This window comes from Leptonotus elevatus, chromosome 17 (genome assembly GCF_054856555.1).
Source record: "Leptonotus elevatus isolate MCC_2025b chromosome 17, RoL_Lele_1.0, whole genome shotgun sequence".
NCBI lineage: Eukaryota > Metazoa > Chordata > Actinopteri > Syngnathiformes > Syngnathidae > Leptonotus > Leptonotus elevatus.
Genome location: NC_141255.1, coordinates 12,675,578 through 12,689,239, shown reverse-complemented (window position 1 = coordinate 12,689,239; position 13,662 = coordinate 12,675,578). Strand labels below are relative to the sequence as shown.

Below are 13,662 nucleotides of genomic sequence, written 5' to 3'. Positions count from 1 at the left end.
CCTGGCCTTCGCCGCCGCCGGCCTCTGAAGCGGCGTTCTCCTCCTCATCAACGTAGCTTCGGTCGTAGAACTCCTCATTCCGGTCCTCTACTGCGTCGTCCCTCACCGGCCCGGCCCCCTCCAGGGTGTCGGCCTCCTCCACCTCACACCTGACACACAGCAACAAGTTTAGCCAGGGTCGGAGTCGAACACCTCTAACGACCAATTGAAACCAAACTAACCTTTTGATCTGACCAACTATTGACACTCTGGCAGATTCCAGGTTCCGGATTTGTCCGCTCTTGACGCTAACAGAGAATGAAACACATTCAACGAGCTAGCTAGCTACTTACCTAGCAAGTTAGCTCACCTCCACTCAATGGCGTGGTCCAAAGATTTAAAGGACTTGGGTCTCCCCTTTAGGAAATTCTGTATGCTGTGAAGTGCCTCCCTCGCACTTCCTGTGCACGTCCGTTGCACAATGGTGGTCAAATCACCGACAAACGTACGGAACACCACGTTCGTTGGGTTAGTTTCCAAACGAGCCACACACAACAGGTGAAAAGCCGTTCTAAATGTGTTGCTAACTTGCTCCAACATTTGTGTTTTAATATACATAAAACTAACAAACCAATAAGTAAAAAGGTGAACTCGTTCAAGCAAAAAAATTAAAGCACTCACCCTCCACAACGTCGATGGCCACAAGTCCAACGGCGGTGGGCAACAGCGCATTGCTGGCCACGTGCACGGCGATGGCGCCGCCAACACCGTGGCCAATCAGGACCACGGGAGGGGGGATCTCGCCGTGGCAGGCCCGGATCACGTTTGCGACGTCGCTGTGAGTGGCAAAGAATGTCTGGTTAGTGTCTGGATAATGGGTCGGCAACTTGGTGGGAATATATATATTGTTTGCTTTAATTAGCTTTTGGAGCTGGCTTGTTTGTTTTATTCTTTTAAAAATGCTTTGTTTTAGAACTAGTTTTAGCCTGTTTTTTGTTTTGTTTTTTACTATAGGGGATAGGCTACTTGTTGGGTGCAACTTATCTAACACTACATCTTGTGATTAAAAACTGAATAAAATATATATTTTACTTTAAAAAAATGAGCTTGCAACCATCAACAAAAGAAATGCAGGTATTGTTTAACAGTCAGCAGACTGAAGTGCAAATGAGGACATAAAAACTGCTTCTAAGCTTGAATGCATCACAACATATAGTAAAACAATTCCTAAGACGCATGCAGTATGGGCTTTGTTTTTATATCGTATATCTACTTTGGCTTGGCGTGTGAGCCGTTATGGGCGGGCCTAGTGATGTCATCAAAGATGAAAAAGCAAAAAAATGAAGATTTCACATGAAAGCTCAAAGAGACATATATTTTGAATGAATGTACCAGTAAATTCGGTTTCTGCTCTTGGGAATTAAAAGCAACGATGGTACTACAGTACCATTTAGTGGCAGACTGTTTGAAGTGAAAAAGGAGAGTACATGTTAGTAGGGGTGTGCCCAAAAAAAAAATCGCGATTCTCATTTAGTACGGTTCAGAATCGATTTTAAATGTCCCAAAATCGATTTTGTTCAAATTATTTTATACTGTCTTGTCTTTGTCTGTGTGTGCCTTTTATTTGGAGCGCTGTTCATGTTGTACCCGGTTTGGCCACTGAGGGGCAGTGTGGTTCCACGCGGTCTAACACACTGTTAAATTGTAGCCACATTAGAGAGTAGAAGGAAAAAGTCACGATCAAGTTATTCCAATAAAAGTTTTTTTTTCTTCCAGCGTGGAGCCGTTCTTTTGAGTGATAAAAGTGCCTCAAGTAGCGCGCTAATTAGCATTAGCGAGTCAGACTGGAGTAGATCATTACAATTCCTTGCACATCTATAGATTGAAGCAAAAATCATTGTCAATCAAAAATCGTTCTTAATTGAAAATCGATTCTGAATCGAACCGCAGACCCAAAAATCGGAGTCAAATCGTGAGACATTCAAAGATTCCCACCCCTATTTGTTAGGTAACATACGGACTGAGCGGCAAAGGAGGAGGAGCCAGGGATACAATGCGTTTCATCAACTGGCGGAGAGCGACAGCCAATTTGATGGCGCTGCTCGATGATGTCGTTTCTGGGCGCCATGCAGTAAGTGAAGTACTAAATAATTTGCAAGCGACTGTTCAGCCTTCCTCGTAAAATCGGCCAGGCTGAAATAAATACATTCATAAATCAACCTGAAAGTTCATGTATGTAATTAATTAACTATGAAAACAAAGGACGTTTTCGCTATAATGAAGCGCAGATTCAGTGAGTTCTTGTTTCTTTACAAAACACAAAAAACATTTTTTTTTCTTAATTTTTGTTATTTGGTTGCTTTTCATTAACTACAATAACGGTGGTGTTTACCTGGACATGGTTTGAGTGGAGAAGCCGTCCGATTGGCGGACCAGAGTGTCTCCTTGACAAGAGGACAATTAGTCAATGAATACACTTCACAGTTCAACCAATCAACACTTTGATTATGGATTTTGCATTCCCGTATACCAATACAAAAAATGCATGCGAGGCGCAGGTATGGAAACGGACATGTCGTGAGACTCACCGTGCCCCCTGAGGTCCATAGCGAGCACCTGGCAGCCCACTCTGGCGATGATGGCCGTCTGCAACACACAAAATAGTAAGACACAGACCTACGAGCAGGCTTGGGGAGTAACGGAATACACGTATAATACTTACGTAATCAGATTACAATTTTTTTTAACTATTCCATTACAGTTACAGGAAGAAACATGTAATCAGATTACAGGTACATTTATTAAAAATGGGGATTACTTCGAGGGATTACAATTTCTATAATGAGAGGGAGTGCGAAAGAGGGCGAGAAAGAGAGAGAGAGAGGGACAGAGTGAGAGAGAGCGCGTGCACGCCCACACAAGTGGGACCGTTGCTACATGTGGGGGAGGTGGGAACGAACGAACAGACTCGTCGTGTCTTCCACACGCGGGCAGTTTGAAAAAGCTTCACGGACGGGAGGAGGAAATGGTGACCGGTATTCACTGGAATTTACTTGGAGCGAAAGTTTGAGCTGAGAGTCCAGCGGCATGCTACGTGCTGTAGCTTCTTGCTAGCTAGACCGCTAGCCTACAACCACAATGTGAGTTACACCTTCCAAACAAATCTTCCTCCCACCAATTCACTATTTAAACATCATGCACAACATATACACGGCTAAACTTGTGACTGGGATAAAAGTTCATTTTGCAGTTGATGTCATCATCATCTTCATTGGATCTATCAATCTAAGAGCTGTGGTTGCTTTCAGTGACAGTTTGAAAACAGCATATGGCCTTCAATCAATCAATAACCTACATGCTTTTTAATTACACAAGGATTTTTGCTATTTGTAGGCTGCCTGGGTCCCTATCACCCCCGCAAATAGCAGGGGCACATTGTATAGAATATATATTGTGGTGAGATGTATTTTTATTTTGTCTTCATGAGCATACTCAATATTGGAGTAATCCAGTTACATCACTTTAATATTATGGTACTTGGATTACATTACTAACTAAAATTTTTAGCAGGTAACTTGTAACTGTAACGGATTACATTTTAAGAGTAACCCTCCCAACCCTGCCTGCTAGTGCACTTAATTGTCTTACTTGTGGAATGAATGCCCGCTCAGCTTCCCTGGGGTCACACTCACGGTAAAGACAGCCCAGGACAGGGCAGAGTGTCCGCCTCCATGGAGAAGAACCAGCAGGGGGCCCTCGCGTCCCGCTTTGTAAACCCTGAAAACGTCTCGGCCGTCGGCCTGGCCCACGCTCACGTCCTCCATCTGCTCAAAATACTCCTGCCACGACACGGGCGAGTAGTCCAGGTTCTGGCCCACGTCGCTGGTTCACATGCAGGCACACACAAAGCGGTACACACTCTTTCACTGGCGCCTTGAGATGTGAGCGTTTTGAGATACAAGTTGCTGTCGTGCCGATTTGCGTTGACATGCAAGCGCAAACTTGAGAGTTAGCGGCAGTCAACTCAATGGATTTAATAAAAAGGAGTTTGGCAGATAGTGAACGAGTCTGTGATTATACTGCCCCCCGGTGGTCAAGGCAGGCATATCACAAGGAGCAGTACAATGACTTGAATTGCTGCATTAACTCAAGAAAGCAGAAACTTTTCTAACTACTTCTTGACCTTGTATTTCATGGTTATGTAAAACAAAAAACACACAAAAAATACAACAATTCAAGGCACCGCTGGATCTTATCCGAGTTCTAGAAAAGTGACTTACTGCTCCTTGTCGAAGTTCTCCTCCCACATGTTTGCTTCTCAGCGGCTGTAGTGTTCCGCGGCCTTTCTTTCAAGTGTCTCTCCCACGACTTCCATCCAGTGAATAAAAAGATGCCCTGCGAGCGCGGATACGCACGCCGGAACAATAACGAGTCAGCTGGCCGCGTCAGGCAGCATCTCGGCGGCGGCCGCCCATTGGCTGACGGCGACAGGAGTGGGCGTGTAAATTGACACGCTTCAAACTTTTTTTTATTTATGTCATTTACACTTGCGCTCATAAGTTGGCAGAATTTTGTAAGCCGTGTACCATTCTATATAACTTGATGAAGCAGACTTTGATATGAGATGTTATGCTGCATATGAGAACAATCTGTCAAGAAAATCACCAGTATTACTTTTCGCCGAATAAAACCCATAAATGTGCAGAAGAAGTTGTAGTATACTCAAATCGCAATAAGCAGCTGTTTGGCAATCTGAACAATTCAAACGAAACATAAAAAAGAATTACACCTTGTTTATTTTAAACAAGACCATTTAGCCCCCTGCTAGCTTAAAGCTAACATACAGGAAAATATTATTGTGAAAGGTTAATATCAATAGAGGTGGCTTTACATGTCTTTAAGCAGTGACTATATTCTTTATGAAATACAACTAATATTCCAGCAGTAGTAGTAGAAGTCTATTCCTTTTAATTTGTGTCTAAGTTTGTATTATGAATTACTAGCGAGGTCAGAGAACGAATCCAACTCGGATCTCGAAGCACTGTTGTACAGGTATATCCATTTTTTTTTATCCCAACAAATTTGAAATGTAACAATTTAAAGGATTGTTATTTATTTATAGTAATGACAATGAATGATGTTAAACGCTATTAGCTAAAAGGCTAGTTAAATCAAACAAGGCCTGAGGGTTTAAAATCCCAATTAAGAGCATCACCAACTCCACCACCTGCATTTCACTCTCAGTTGGAAGTGACACATACACAGAAGCAGCAAGCATTCACCTCAGGTGTGAATGACAGTCAGTCGCCTAGCAACCAGCAGAGGACGACTCCGGTCTGTCAAAAAAACAACAACAACAAAAAACCTATTTTCTTATCTGGGATCACAAGGCAGCAGCGGCTTTATGGGGAAGCCTCGCCTCACATCTCTCAAACCATTTTACGTTTCTGTCTAGTTAGCGCCATGAAAACCTTAAAACAAGTTTTTCCTCTTAGTTACTTAAATTTCTTTCGCCGGATGAATGAGAGTACTAAGCTGGCCTTCGCCTTCCATCACTGCATCTGAAGTATCTTGAATTCTTTATTCATCGGCGTGTCATGTATCGAAATTGTTACTTTTGTCGTGACGTGGAAAATGAGCAAGACACCTGCACACTGTATCAATGTTGAACTTGGGTCACACCTCGGGTTATAAAAGCGGGCTGTACGCCACAGTAAAAACTCCCATTGATGTGAAGAGCACGCACATGCAATCTCTCCTGCAGTGCAGCAGTGCTTTGTGTTCGGATGACAGCCAGAGGCTGATTGTTGCCGCGTACGGTGAGTGATCCTTTTTCTTCTCGTTTGCAAAATGAATAGAAATGTGCGTTTTGAGTTCGAAAAGGAGTAATGACACAGTAGTTGAGTGACAGAAAGGAGGTCAGAGGTCAAAGTCAGTAGTATAAAAGCAGGCTTTGAAAAGGTCTTGGAAGTTAAATCCTTTGCCATCATCAAGGAGTTTTTTTTCAGGAGATATCAGCGCTTACTTGACATGTTTAGCTTTGGGAGGCTGGGCTCCAGAACGATGCATGTAGATCAGTTTTGTGACGCTTCACTTTACACCATTATAATATAATACACAACTGGCGAGGAGTGAAGCCAATCTAGAACTCAAGCGATGACCGTGCCATGTCATAAAGTCAGAGCTAGCTAGCGACTGCGCTAACGTCAACGTTTTGTGGCACCCATAAAAAGGTTGGTTTGAAAGGCGCTCTTCCATTGCTGCGACATTCATTTCCATGTGTCCATTAACAGACTAGAGAAATCAGATGTTTGTTTTTCATTTTGTAGGAGGGTGAGCAAGTTACGATGGAACTGCAGCAGACTAACACAGTCAAAAGCCAGGTACCAAGTTACCCCGATGCCGCAACATTTGGAAGTAAGGTTCAAGTCTGCATTTGTGTGCTTTTGGGTGTTCAGTGTGCAGGTACACTGCAACAAGGCGCCACGGTCAGCTTCCACAACATTCACTACAAGGTGACGCAGGCCGGAGGATGTTTGTGCTGGAGGAAGAAAAAGACCACCAAAGATATCCTCATTGACCTCAAGTGAGAAATTATTTTGAACGTGAAAGCATTTGTGTACGTTCTGGTCGACCAGGAAGGAAGCGCGCTTTGTCCGACAACAATGAGCTGGGCTTCAACAAATAAACGCGCACGTGAAAGGTTCCAAAGAAGGTTCAGTCCGCACAAAATGTCAGTCCTTCCTTTTGCAGTTTCCGTGCATCCTTGTCATGTTATCCCCTAGGCTAAAGGGATCTGCAACATGTGGCTCTTTATAGTCCCTCTCCTGTGGATCTCAAATTTTTTGGGGTAGAAATTAATATATTTTTTACATATTTGTGTATTTTTTTTAGATAAAATATTCTTCAAATGAATTAATGATTGACATTCACTGCCATTGACGGCTATAGACGTCAAAAATGTATTTGAGCTATTTCTATTAGTTAAAAAAAAATTCCAGTATGAAAACGTATAATTTTTTTTAAATTGTACATTTAGAACAGATATAGAATTTGTGATTAATCGTGAGTTAACTAGTGAAGTTGTGATTAATTCCAATTAAAAAAAATTAATCGCACGACGCCCCTAATTTGTAATCTTCTCTTTTTTTAAATTGCGTCAGGCAATTAAAATTTTAAATTGTAATTAAGCATCATGACTTCAATAGTTAAACGAATAGAAATAGTTCAAATGAATTTTTGTTGTCTATAGCCGTCAATGGCAGTGAATGAGTTTAAAAAAAAATGTCATAAGTTGTTAGAAAAAGATGAAAACGTTTTTTTTTAATTACCTAAAAATACAAAAACATAAATTTACCATAAAATGTCTATAAAATTGCCAAAAATTTCAGAGAATTTAATAAAAAGGCACTAAATAAAACTTTCAAAAAATAACCTGAACGTCCAAAACGTCAGAAAAGTACCATAAAATAATAATAATAAAAAAGGCCAGATAAAATATTAAAAAAGTAACATTAAATGTCCAAAAACAAAAGAAGAAATCACAAAAATTACCATAAAATGTCAACAAATTTGCAAAATAGGCAGAAAAAAATGCCAAAAAATAGGACAAAAAAAGCCAGAGAAGCATCATGGATATCATGTCCGAACAAAGGCCACTCCTGGTGTGTTTGTATCTTGGATGTTTTACTCGCAGCTCATGTAATCATTGACCAATCCAAGCTGAAGGTGAAGGCCGGTTCAAGTCAATGAACACGTGTTTACAGCTCATTCAGCTGATTATTTTGAAATCACTGCATGATGCCTTCAAAGACTCACAATTATGTGCTCTCTTCCACAGTGGGATCATGAAGCCAGGCCTCAATGCCATCATGGGAGCAACCGGAAGTGGAAAGTCATCGTGAGTGACACAAAATCAACAAAAAAGTTGCAAAAAACATCACGTGACGTCACATTTATTTTGCCGGTTGAAGGTTCCTGGATGTTTTGGCCGCCAGGAAGGACCCCGCAGGTCTGTCAGGTGAAGTCCTCATCGACGGCGCCCCTCAGCCGGCCAACTTTAAATGTCTGTCGGGATATGTGGTGCAGGTGAGCCACTTTGTTCCAAATATGGCCGCTCATCTCAAGGGGCAATCCATTAAAAACATTTTTGGTTGACAGGATGACGTGGTGATGGGAACACTGACAGTCAGAGAGAACTTCAGCTTCTCGGCGGCTCTCCGTCTCCCTTCTAGTGTTTCTCGGGCCGTCAAAGAGCAGAAAGTGTCCCAACTGATCCAGGAGCTTGGGCTGAACCGTGTGGCCGACTCTCGGGTGAGGCGGGGCATACAGGAGGCGGAGCTTTGGCCTGCGTTCTAACGTTACCGTAACGCGCAGGTGGGCACCCAGCTGATTCGCGGCATTTCCGGGGGTGAACGGAAGCGCACCAACATCGGCATGGAGCTCATTATCGACCCACCTGTTCTCTTCCTGGACGAGCCCACTACCGGGTTAGATGCCAGCACTGCCAACTCTGTGCTGATGCTGCTCAAAAGGTGCACGTGAACGCGCGTCAACATAAAGCTAATTGGAGAGACTTGAGGTTCAGAAGGTAGACGTTGAAAACAGGAAGAGTCATATCCCAATTTTTTGCCTCCAGAATGGCCAACAGCGGCCGCACCATCATCCTGTCCATCCACCAGCCTCGCTACTCCATCTACCGCCTCTTTGACAGCCTCACCCTGCTCGTCAACGGCAGACAGGTCACTTGCACCACGAGGTTCATTGTGCCTCAGTGACTTCTTACACTGTCAACTAATCACTCAGGTGTACCACGGACTTGCGCACAGCGCACTGGACTACTTTTCGGAAATCGGTAGGAAGAGAGCCACTCCTCCTATCCACCCGTAATACGTGTCGCTTTACTGAGGTCCACAATTCCTTTCCCAGGGTACACGTGTGAGCCTCACAACAACCCAGCAGACTTTTTCCTGGATGTTATCAACGGGGACTCTGCCGCAATTGCTCTCTGCAGCGTAGACCGAGAAGGTGTGTTGAGAGATGATGTTCTGTGCTCTTTAAAAAAAAAAATTTTTTTAACGCCTTCTAATCCTTCTAGATTCAGACTCTGTGTTGAAATCTAGACAGGGGATCGAGGACAAACTAGTGGAGGAATACAAAAACTGTCCTGACTTCAAGCGGACCAAAGCAGAGTTGGGTAGGTACAAAAACGTCACAGTAAAGACGCTTTAGTCAGAAACATGACAGAAAGCACTTTTCTGTCTTTGCTCAGAGAAAATTGTCCAAGGTAAGAAGGCGAGCCACTCCACTCCTTCCAGAACCATCACCTACAATACCAGCTTCCTGACGCAGTTCCGCTGGGTTCTTAAGAGGACGTTCCGCAACCTCCTGCTCAACCCGCAGACCTCCATCGCTCAGGTGAGAGGGCCAAACCCAGACCCACGCTGTCATGGTCCTCATCGAAAGACGACCCATTCGCTGCATCTAGTGAGAATGAGGCCATTGTTGTTTAGGTCGCAGTCACATTGTTCCTGGCTTTGGTCGTCGGAGCCATTTTCTTCAACGTCCAGGAAGACCAGAGCGGGGTCCAAAACAGGTTATATTCTCTTCCTTTCCTTTGGGCTAACCCTGTTGAGGAATCACAGCGGGGAATTGTCCCCTTCCATCAATCCCAGTCATCTCCTTCATCTGTTCTATCTCCAGCTAGTGGGAAGTCTTCCCTTAGTACAGGGGTGTGCAACATGCGGCTCGGGAGCCACATGTGGCTCTTTAGTCCCTCTCCTGTGGCTCATTGTGGATATCCCCAAAAAATGTCAAAGAAATTAATGTATTTTTTTTTTAAACATATTTATTTGTAATATTTGGGTAAATAAATAATTAAGTATTCCAAAACTTGTCAGAGTCTTAAGTTGTTAGAAAGATGAAAACTTTTTTTTTATTACATAAAATGTCCAAAAAGAAAGGGGAAATTAAATTTACCATAAAATGTCCATGAAATTGCCAAAAATTTCAGAGAATTTAATAAAATTAAAAAAAAAAAAGGCAGACAAGAAAATGTTAAAAAACGAACCTAAAATGTCTAAAAACAAAAGCAAGGCAGAAAATTTCCATGAAATATTTTTGCAATTGCCAAAAGAAAAAGTCAGAAAATGTCTTTAAAAAAAGACCGTAAAGAAAAGTTCAAAAAGCAACCATACAAATTGTACAAAAACAAAAGATAAAAAAAATAATAATAATACAAAACTGAAAAGAAAATGTTTAAAAAGTAACTATAAAATGTCCAAAAACAAAAGAACAAGAGAAGCAAAAGAAATCCTGAAAATTACCATAAAATGTCCACAAAATTGCCAAAAATGTCAGACATTTGCCGGCCAAAAAAGTAAAAAATAATAATAGCCATAATATATGTCCAATAAAAGGAAGAAGAGAGGCAGAAAATAACCATAACATGTCCATAAAATTGTCAAAAATTTTACAGAAAGGCAGAAAAGTCTTAAAATGTTAGAAATATTACACACAAAATCCAAAAAGTGGAAGAAAAATCATGTTAAAGTATTGGATGCTGCATATTTCTGTGTTGTGGTGCAGCTGTAATTAGCTCTAACACAATTGTTTCCTTCATCATTATCTTCAAATGTTTTGCAGCTCCAACACATCCTTTGGTCATTTATTTATTTGCCCTAAAAGGACAGTAGAGGTTTCTGACCTCCGCCTTAGTACTTTCCTCTTCCAATCGATTTCCAGCAGCCTTCTTCCGATATCGTATCCAGTGTCTCCCATCTTATGTCCTTATGATCTGACGCCTCTATCGTCGTCTCCAAACCTTCCAGTCTGTTCTGTAAGATCATCCCTGATGCTCTTATTTTAACCAATGTTATTTTGTCACACTTACCTTTACCCACTGCTTCTATCCTGCTGATACTCTTCACCTTTCTTCCACGCTCGCCCCAACCAGGTTTGAGGTCAACTTGTCTAGACATGATCCCATTGTTGCCTCCCTTCCAGGTTCGGCGCCCTCTTCTTCATCACCGTCAACCAGTGTTTCAGCTCCTTGTCCTCGGCCGAGCTCTTCATCGCGGAGAGGAAACTTTTCATGTGCGTATGATGCGGAAAAACTTGCATACATGAAAACCCGCACACATGAACCTCTCATTCTCTCGTCTTGCAGTCATGAGTACATCAGCGGCTACTACCGGGTGTCGGTCTACTTCCTGTCCAAGATTCTCTCTGACATCCTCGCGCTGAGGACCATCCCCGCAATAGTGTTCAGCTGTGTGGCTTACTTCATGATTGGTGAGCAGCAGATCAACACCAAAGTGGCTTTGTTCAGGCTCTCTCCTCTTTTTCTTTTTTTCCCCAAGTGCCACCAGCACTCTAAAAAAAAAAAAAGTGTATTTTTTGGGTGCAGGCCTAAAACCGACTATAGAGGCGTTCTTCCTCTTCATGTTTACCGTGACTCTGGTGGCGTACACTGCCACCGCCATGGCGCTGGCCATCTCCGCCGACCAGACGGTGGTGGCCATCGCCAACATCTTCATGACCATCGCCTGCGTCTTCATGATGGTGACACTCGCACCACTTCTTGAAACGTGTAAAGGGTAGCTGTCACAATCCTGGGCGTGTCCTTTCAGATCTTTGCAGGCTTGCTGGTCAATCTCCCTTCTATCGTCAGCTGGCTGGCTTGGTTGAAATACTTGAGCATACCACGCTATGGTCTCGGCGTAAGTCAGACAGACGGTGTAAGACTTCCTACAAGCGTACAGAAGCACCACCAATTATTTTGGTGTTTTTAGGCGCTACAAGTGAACGAGTTCTACGGGCTGGACTTCTGCCGCGGCCTCAACAGCAGCAGCGTGCCTCCAGGGACAATGTAAGAACCGTCAACAATAAATTTCAAGTGGCGAACTCAATTTGAGACTATAACAAGTGAATGCTGAATAGCTGACGTGGAACTTTATTGCTGTGAGGGCCCTGAGGTGAATTGTTGAGCGAAGTGAAGTAAAATGTCTTGACTAATTTGGGGATATGTTTATGGATTTTTTATTTAGAAATGGGAAATGTGTCATTCTGGGGAAATTGGGAATTCTGGATTATGTATAGTAATTCCCAAGGTGTCGGTTGCGTCCCAACACTCGCACCCCACCAACAGAGGGGCACAAAGGCGGAAGCGCAAGCACCGGGTTGCGGCCCACACGTAGCAAACAGCAACCAAAAACAGCGCTGATGTGTGACACACGGAAGTCTGAAGTCCCGCCTCCTCCATGATATATACCCCATAATAATCACCCCACAGACATGAAAGGCTTGTATGAATTACTTTTAGACGACTTCCAGTTTTTTTCCGTCATAAATCGAACCAAACAGCCCACAGGCGAGGTTGATAAAAGGTTCCTGTCCAAACTTTCCCTTCTTAAACAAGTGCACCTGTTCCAATCAACAGACACGTTCTTGAGCATGCGCGAGCGAGCACAAGATCCCGTGCGGGCCTGTACATAAAATAATGGCCACCCGGTGGCGCCATTGTTTTCAAGTAAAACATTGGCTCCGGTTTGCTCCTCCAAAATGATTACTTTTCAGAAAAATAGTTTTTCTTGATTTCAAGTTGAACACAACACAAACCCCCAAATCATTTTCAATCGCTCAATTTTTACATGAATAAAATTGCTTATAATACTCTTTGGTTGATTAAAATGGTAGGACTAGGACACAACACATCAAAGAATAATAATAATAATCCTAACAAAACTGTCTTACTGAAATGTATTCAATGTAACCATTTTCACTTATTGTCCAGAAAGAAAATCGAGACTTTTAATTGGGAAGAGACAAAATTCCACACGGCCTAATTAAGAATGCAGGTCTCAAGCTACTCTCAAAAACGGGGAGTTTTGGGAATTTGAAATAGATTTTCCTGAGTGTCCTTTGTTTTTGGAATGTGCCCAGTTGCAGTGGGCAGGACTTTTTGGACGAACAAGGTGTGGAATACTCCGCTTGGGGCTTCTGGCAGAACCACGTGGCGCTCGGGGTCATGACCATGTGCTTCCTCACCATCGCTTACCTCAAACTGCGCTTCATCAGGAAGTTCACCTAGATAACTCGGACACGCCCCAAAACAAAGCAAATATTGAAAAGATGGTGCAAAAGTTCACGAGGAGTGAACAAAAGGCTATTAACTCGTGTCTGTATTTACACACAAAAATAAAATGCACAACTTTCACTTACAATTTTTTTTTTACTGTACTTCCGACATGCTAATTTTTATTAGTTAATAGTTTAACTTTTATTCTTATCTTAATTTGTAATTTACAAAAAATACATATTAAAGATATAGATAGGTCTATATAACAGCGCAGTATTGTTGTTGTTGTTTTTTTAAATATCATTACTGGATTTTTTTTTCAATATGCTCTTTTATTCAAACGTTCTCATGACTATTACTACTGTTTTAAATGTTTATGAAATTGAGGCCATTTGAATATATATGTTTTATTTTACCATCAATAAATGCTTGCTTAACGTTGTGGTTTTTTTCATTAAGTTTGTGTAGATTGTCATCCAGATCATGGAAATCTGCGAAGGTTGACTCGAAGGCCCCCCCTTGTTTTCCGAAAACGTAATTATTCGCCAAACATTTGTAATTTTGGGGAATTATGTTGCAATAAAGTTGATTTCCTGTGTTCAAAA

The 13,662-nt window shown here is 42.3% G+C and overlaps 2 protein-coding genes across 7 annotated transcripts in view; one reads left to right on the top strand and one right to left on the bottom strand.

Annotated features, from left to right (window-relative positions):
- The window catches only part of LOC147160000 (protein phosphatase methylesterase 1-like), a 6,950-nt gene extending 2,554 nt beyond the window's left edge, over nt 1-4,396 (bottom strand). Inside the window, exons 1-8 of the mRNA XM_086058165.1 lie at nt 4,260-4,396; nt 3,672-3,861; nt 2,568-2,625; nt 2,372-2,423; nt 661-815; nt 350-440; nt 222-287; nt 2-149 (exon numbers count right to left, since the gene is read on the bottom strand). Of these exons, the coding sequence (XP_085914291.1) occupies nt 2-149; nt 222-287; nt 350-440; nt 661-815; nt 2,372-2,423; nt 2,568-2,625; nt 3,672-3,861; nt 4,260-4,288 (789 nt within the window). The 5' untranslated portion in view covers nt 4,289-4,396. The remainder of the gene's footprint in view (nt 1; nt 150-221; nt 288-349; nt 441-660; nt 816-2,371; nt 2,424-2,567; nt 2,626-3,671; nt 3,862-4,259) is intronic.
- abcg2a (ATP-binding cassette, sub-family G (WHITE), member 2a) lies at nt 2,898-13,662 on the top strand. Of its 6 annotated transcripts, none has more exons than XM_086058162.1 (19): nt 2,898-3,119; nt 6,309-6,362; nt 6,438-6,565; nt 7,820-7,879; nt 7,953-8,067; nt 8,140-8,292; nt 8,356-8,513; nt 8,618-8,720; nt 8,785-8,833; nt 8,908-9,006; nt 9,077-9,175; nt 9,251-9,396; nt 9,492-9,574; nt 10,984-11,073; nt 11,147-11,271; nt 11,387-11,541; nt 11,610-11,699; nt 11,772-11,848; nt 12,922-13,218. In XM_086058162.1, the coding sequence occupies exons 2-19, from the start codon at nt 6,327-6,329 to the stop codon at nt 13,067-13,069; spliced, it is 1,914 nt and encodes a 637-aa protein (XP_085914288.1). In that variant the 5' UTR covers nt 2,898-3,119; nt 6,309-6,326; the 3' UTR covers nt 13,070-13,218. The 6 variants fall into 6 exon arrangements, with proteins under 6 accessions (XP_085914288.1, XP_085914287.1, XP_085914283.1 ...); XM_086058161.1 differs by having other exon boundaries at nt 11,369-11,541; XM_086058157.1 differs by having other exon boundaries at nt 11,147-11,541; nt 12,922-13,662.

Coding starts and splice junctions, on each gene's coding strand:
- abcg2a (XM_086058157.1), top strand. CDS start 6,327: ATGGAACTGCAGCAGACTAACACAGTCAAAAGCCAG. Junction 8,293..8,355: donor ACCGTGTGGCCGACTCTCGG/GTGAGGCGGGGC, acceptor CGTAACGCGCAG/GTGGGCACCCAGCTGATTCG. Junction 9,397..9,491: donor CGCAGACCTCCATCGCTCAG/GTGAGAGGGCCA, acceptor ATTGTTGTTTAG/GTCGCAGTCACATTGTTCCT.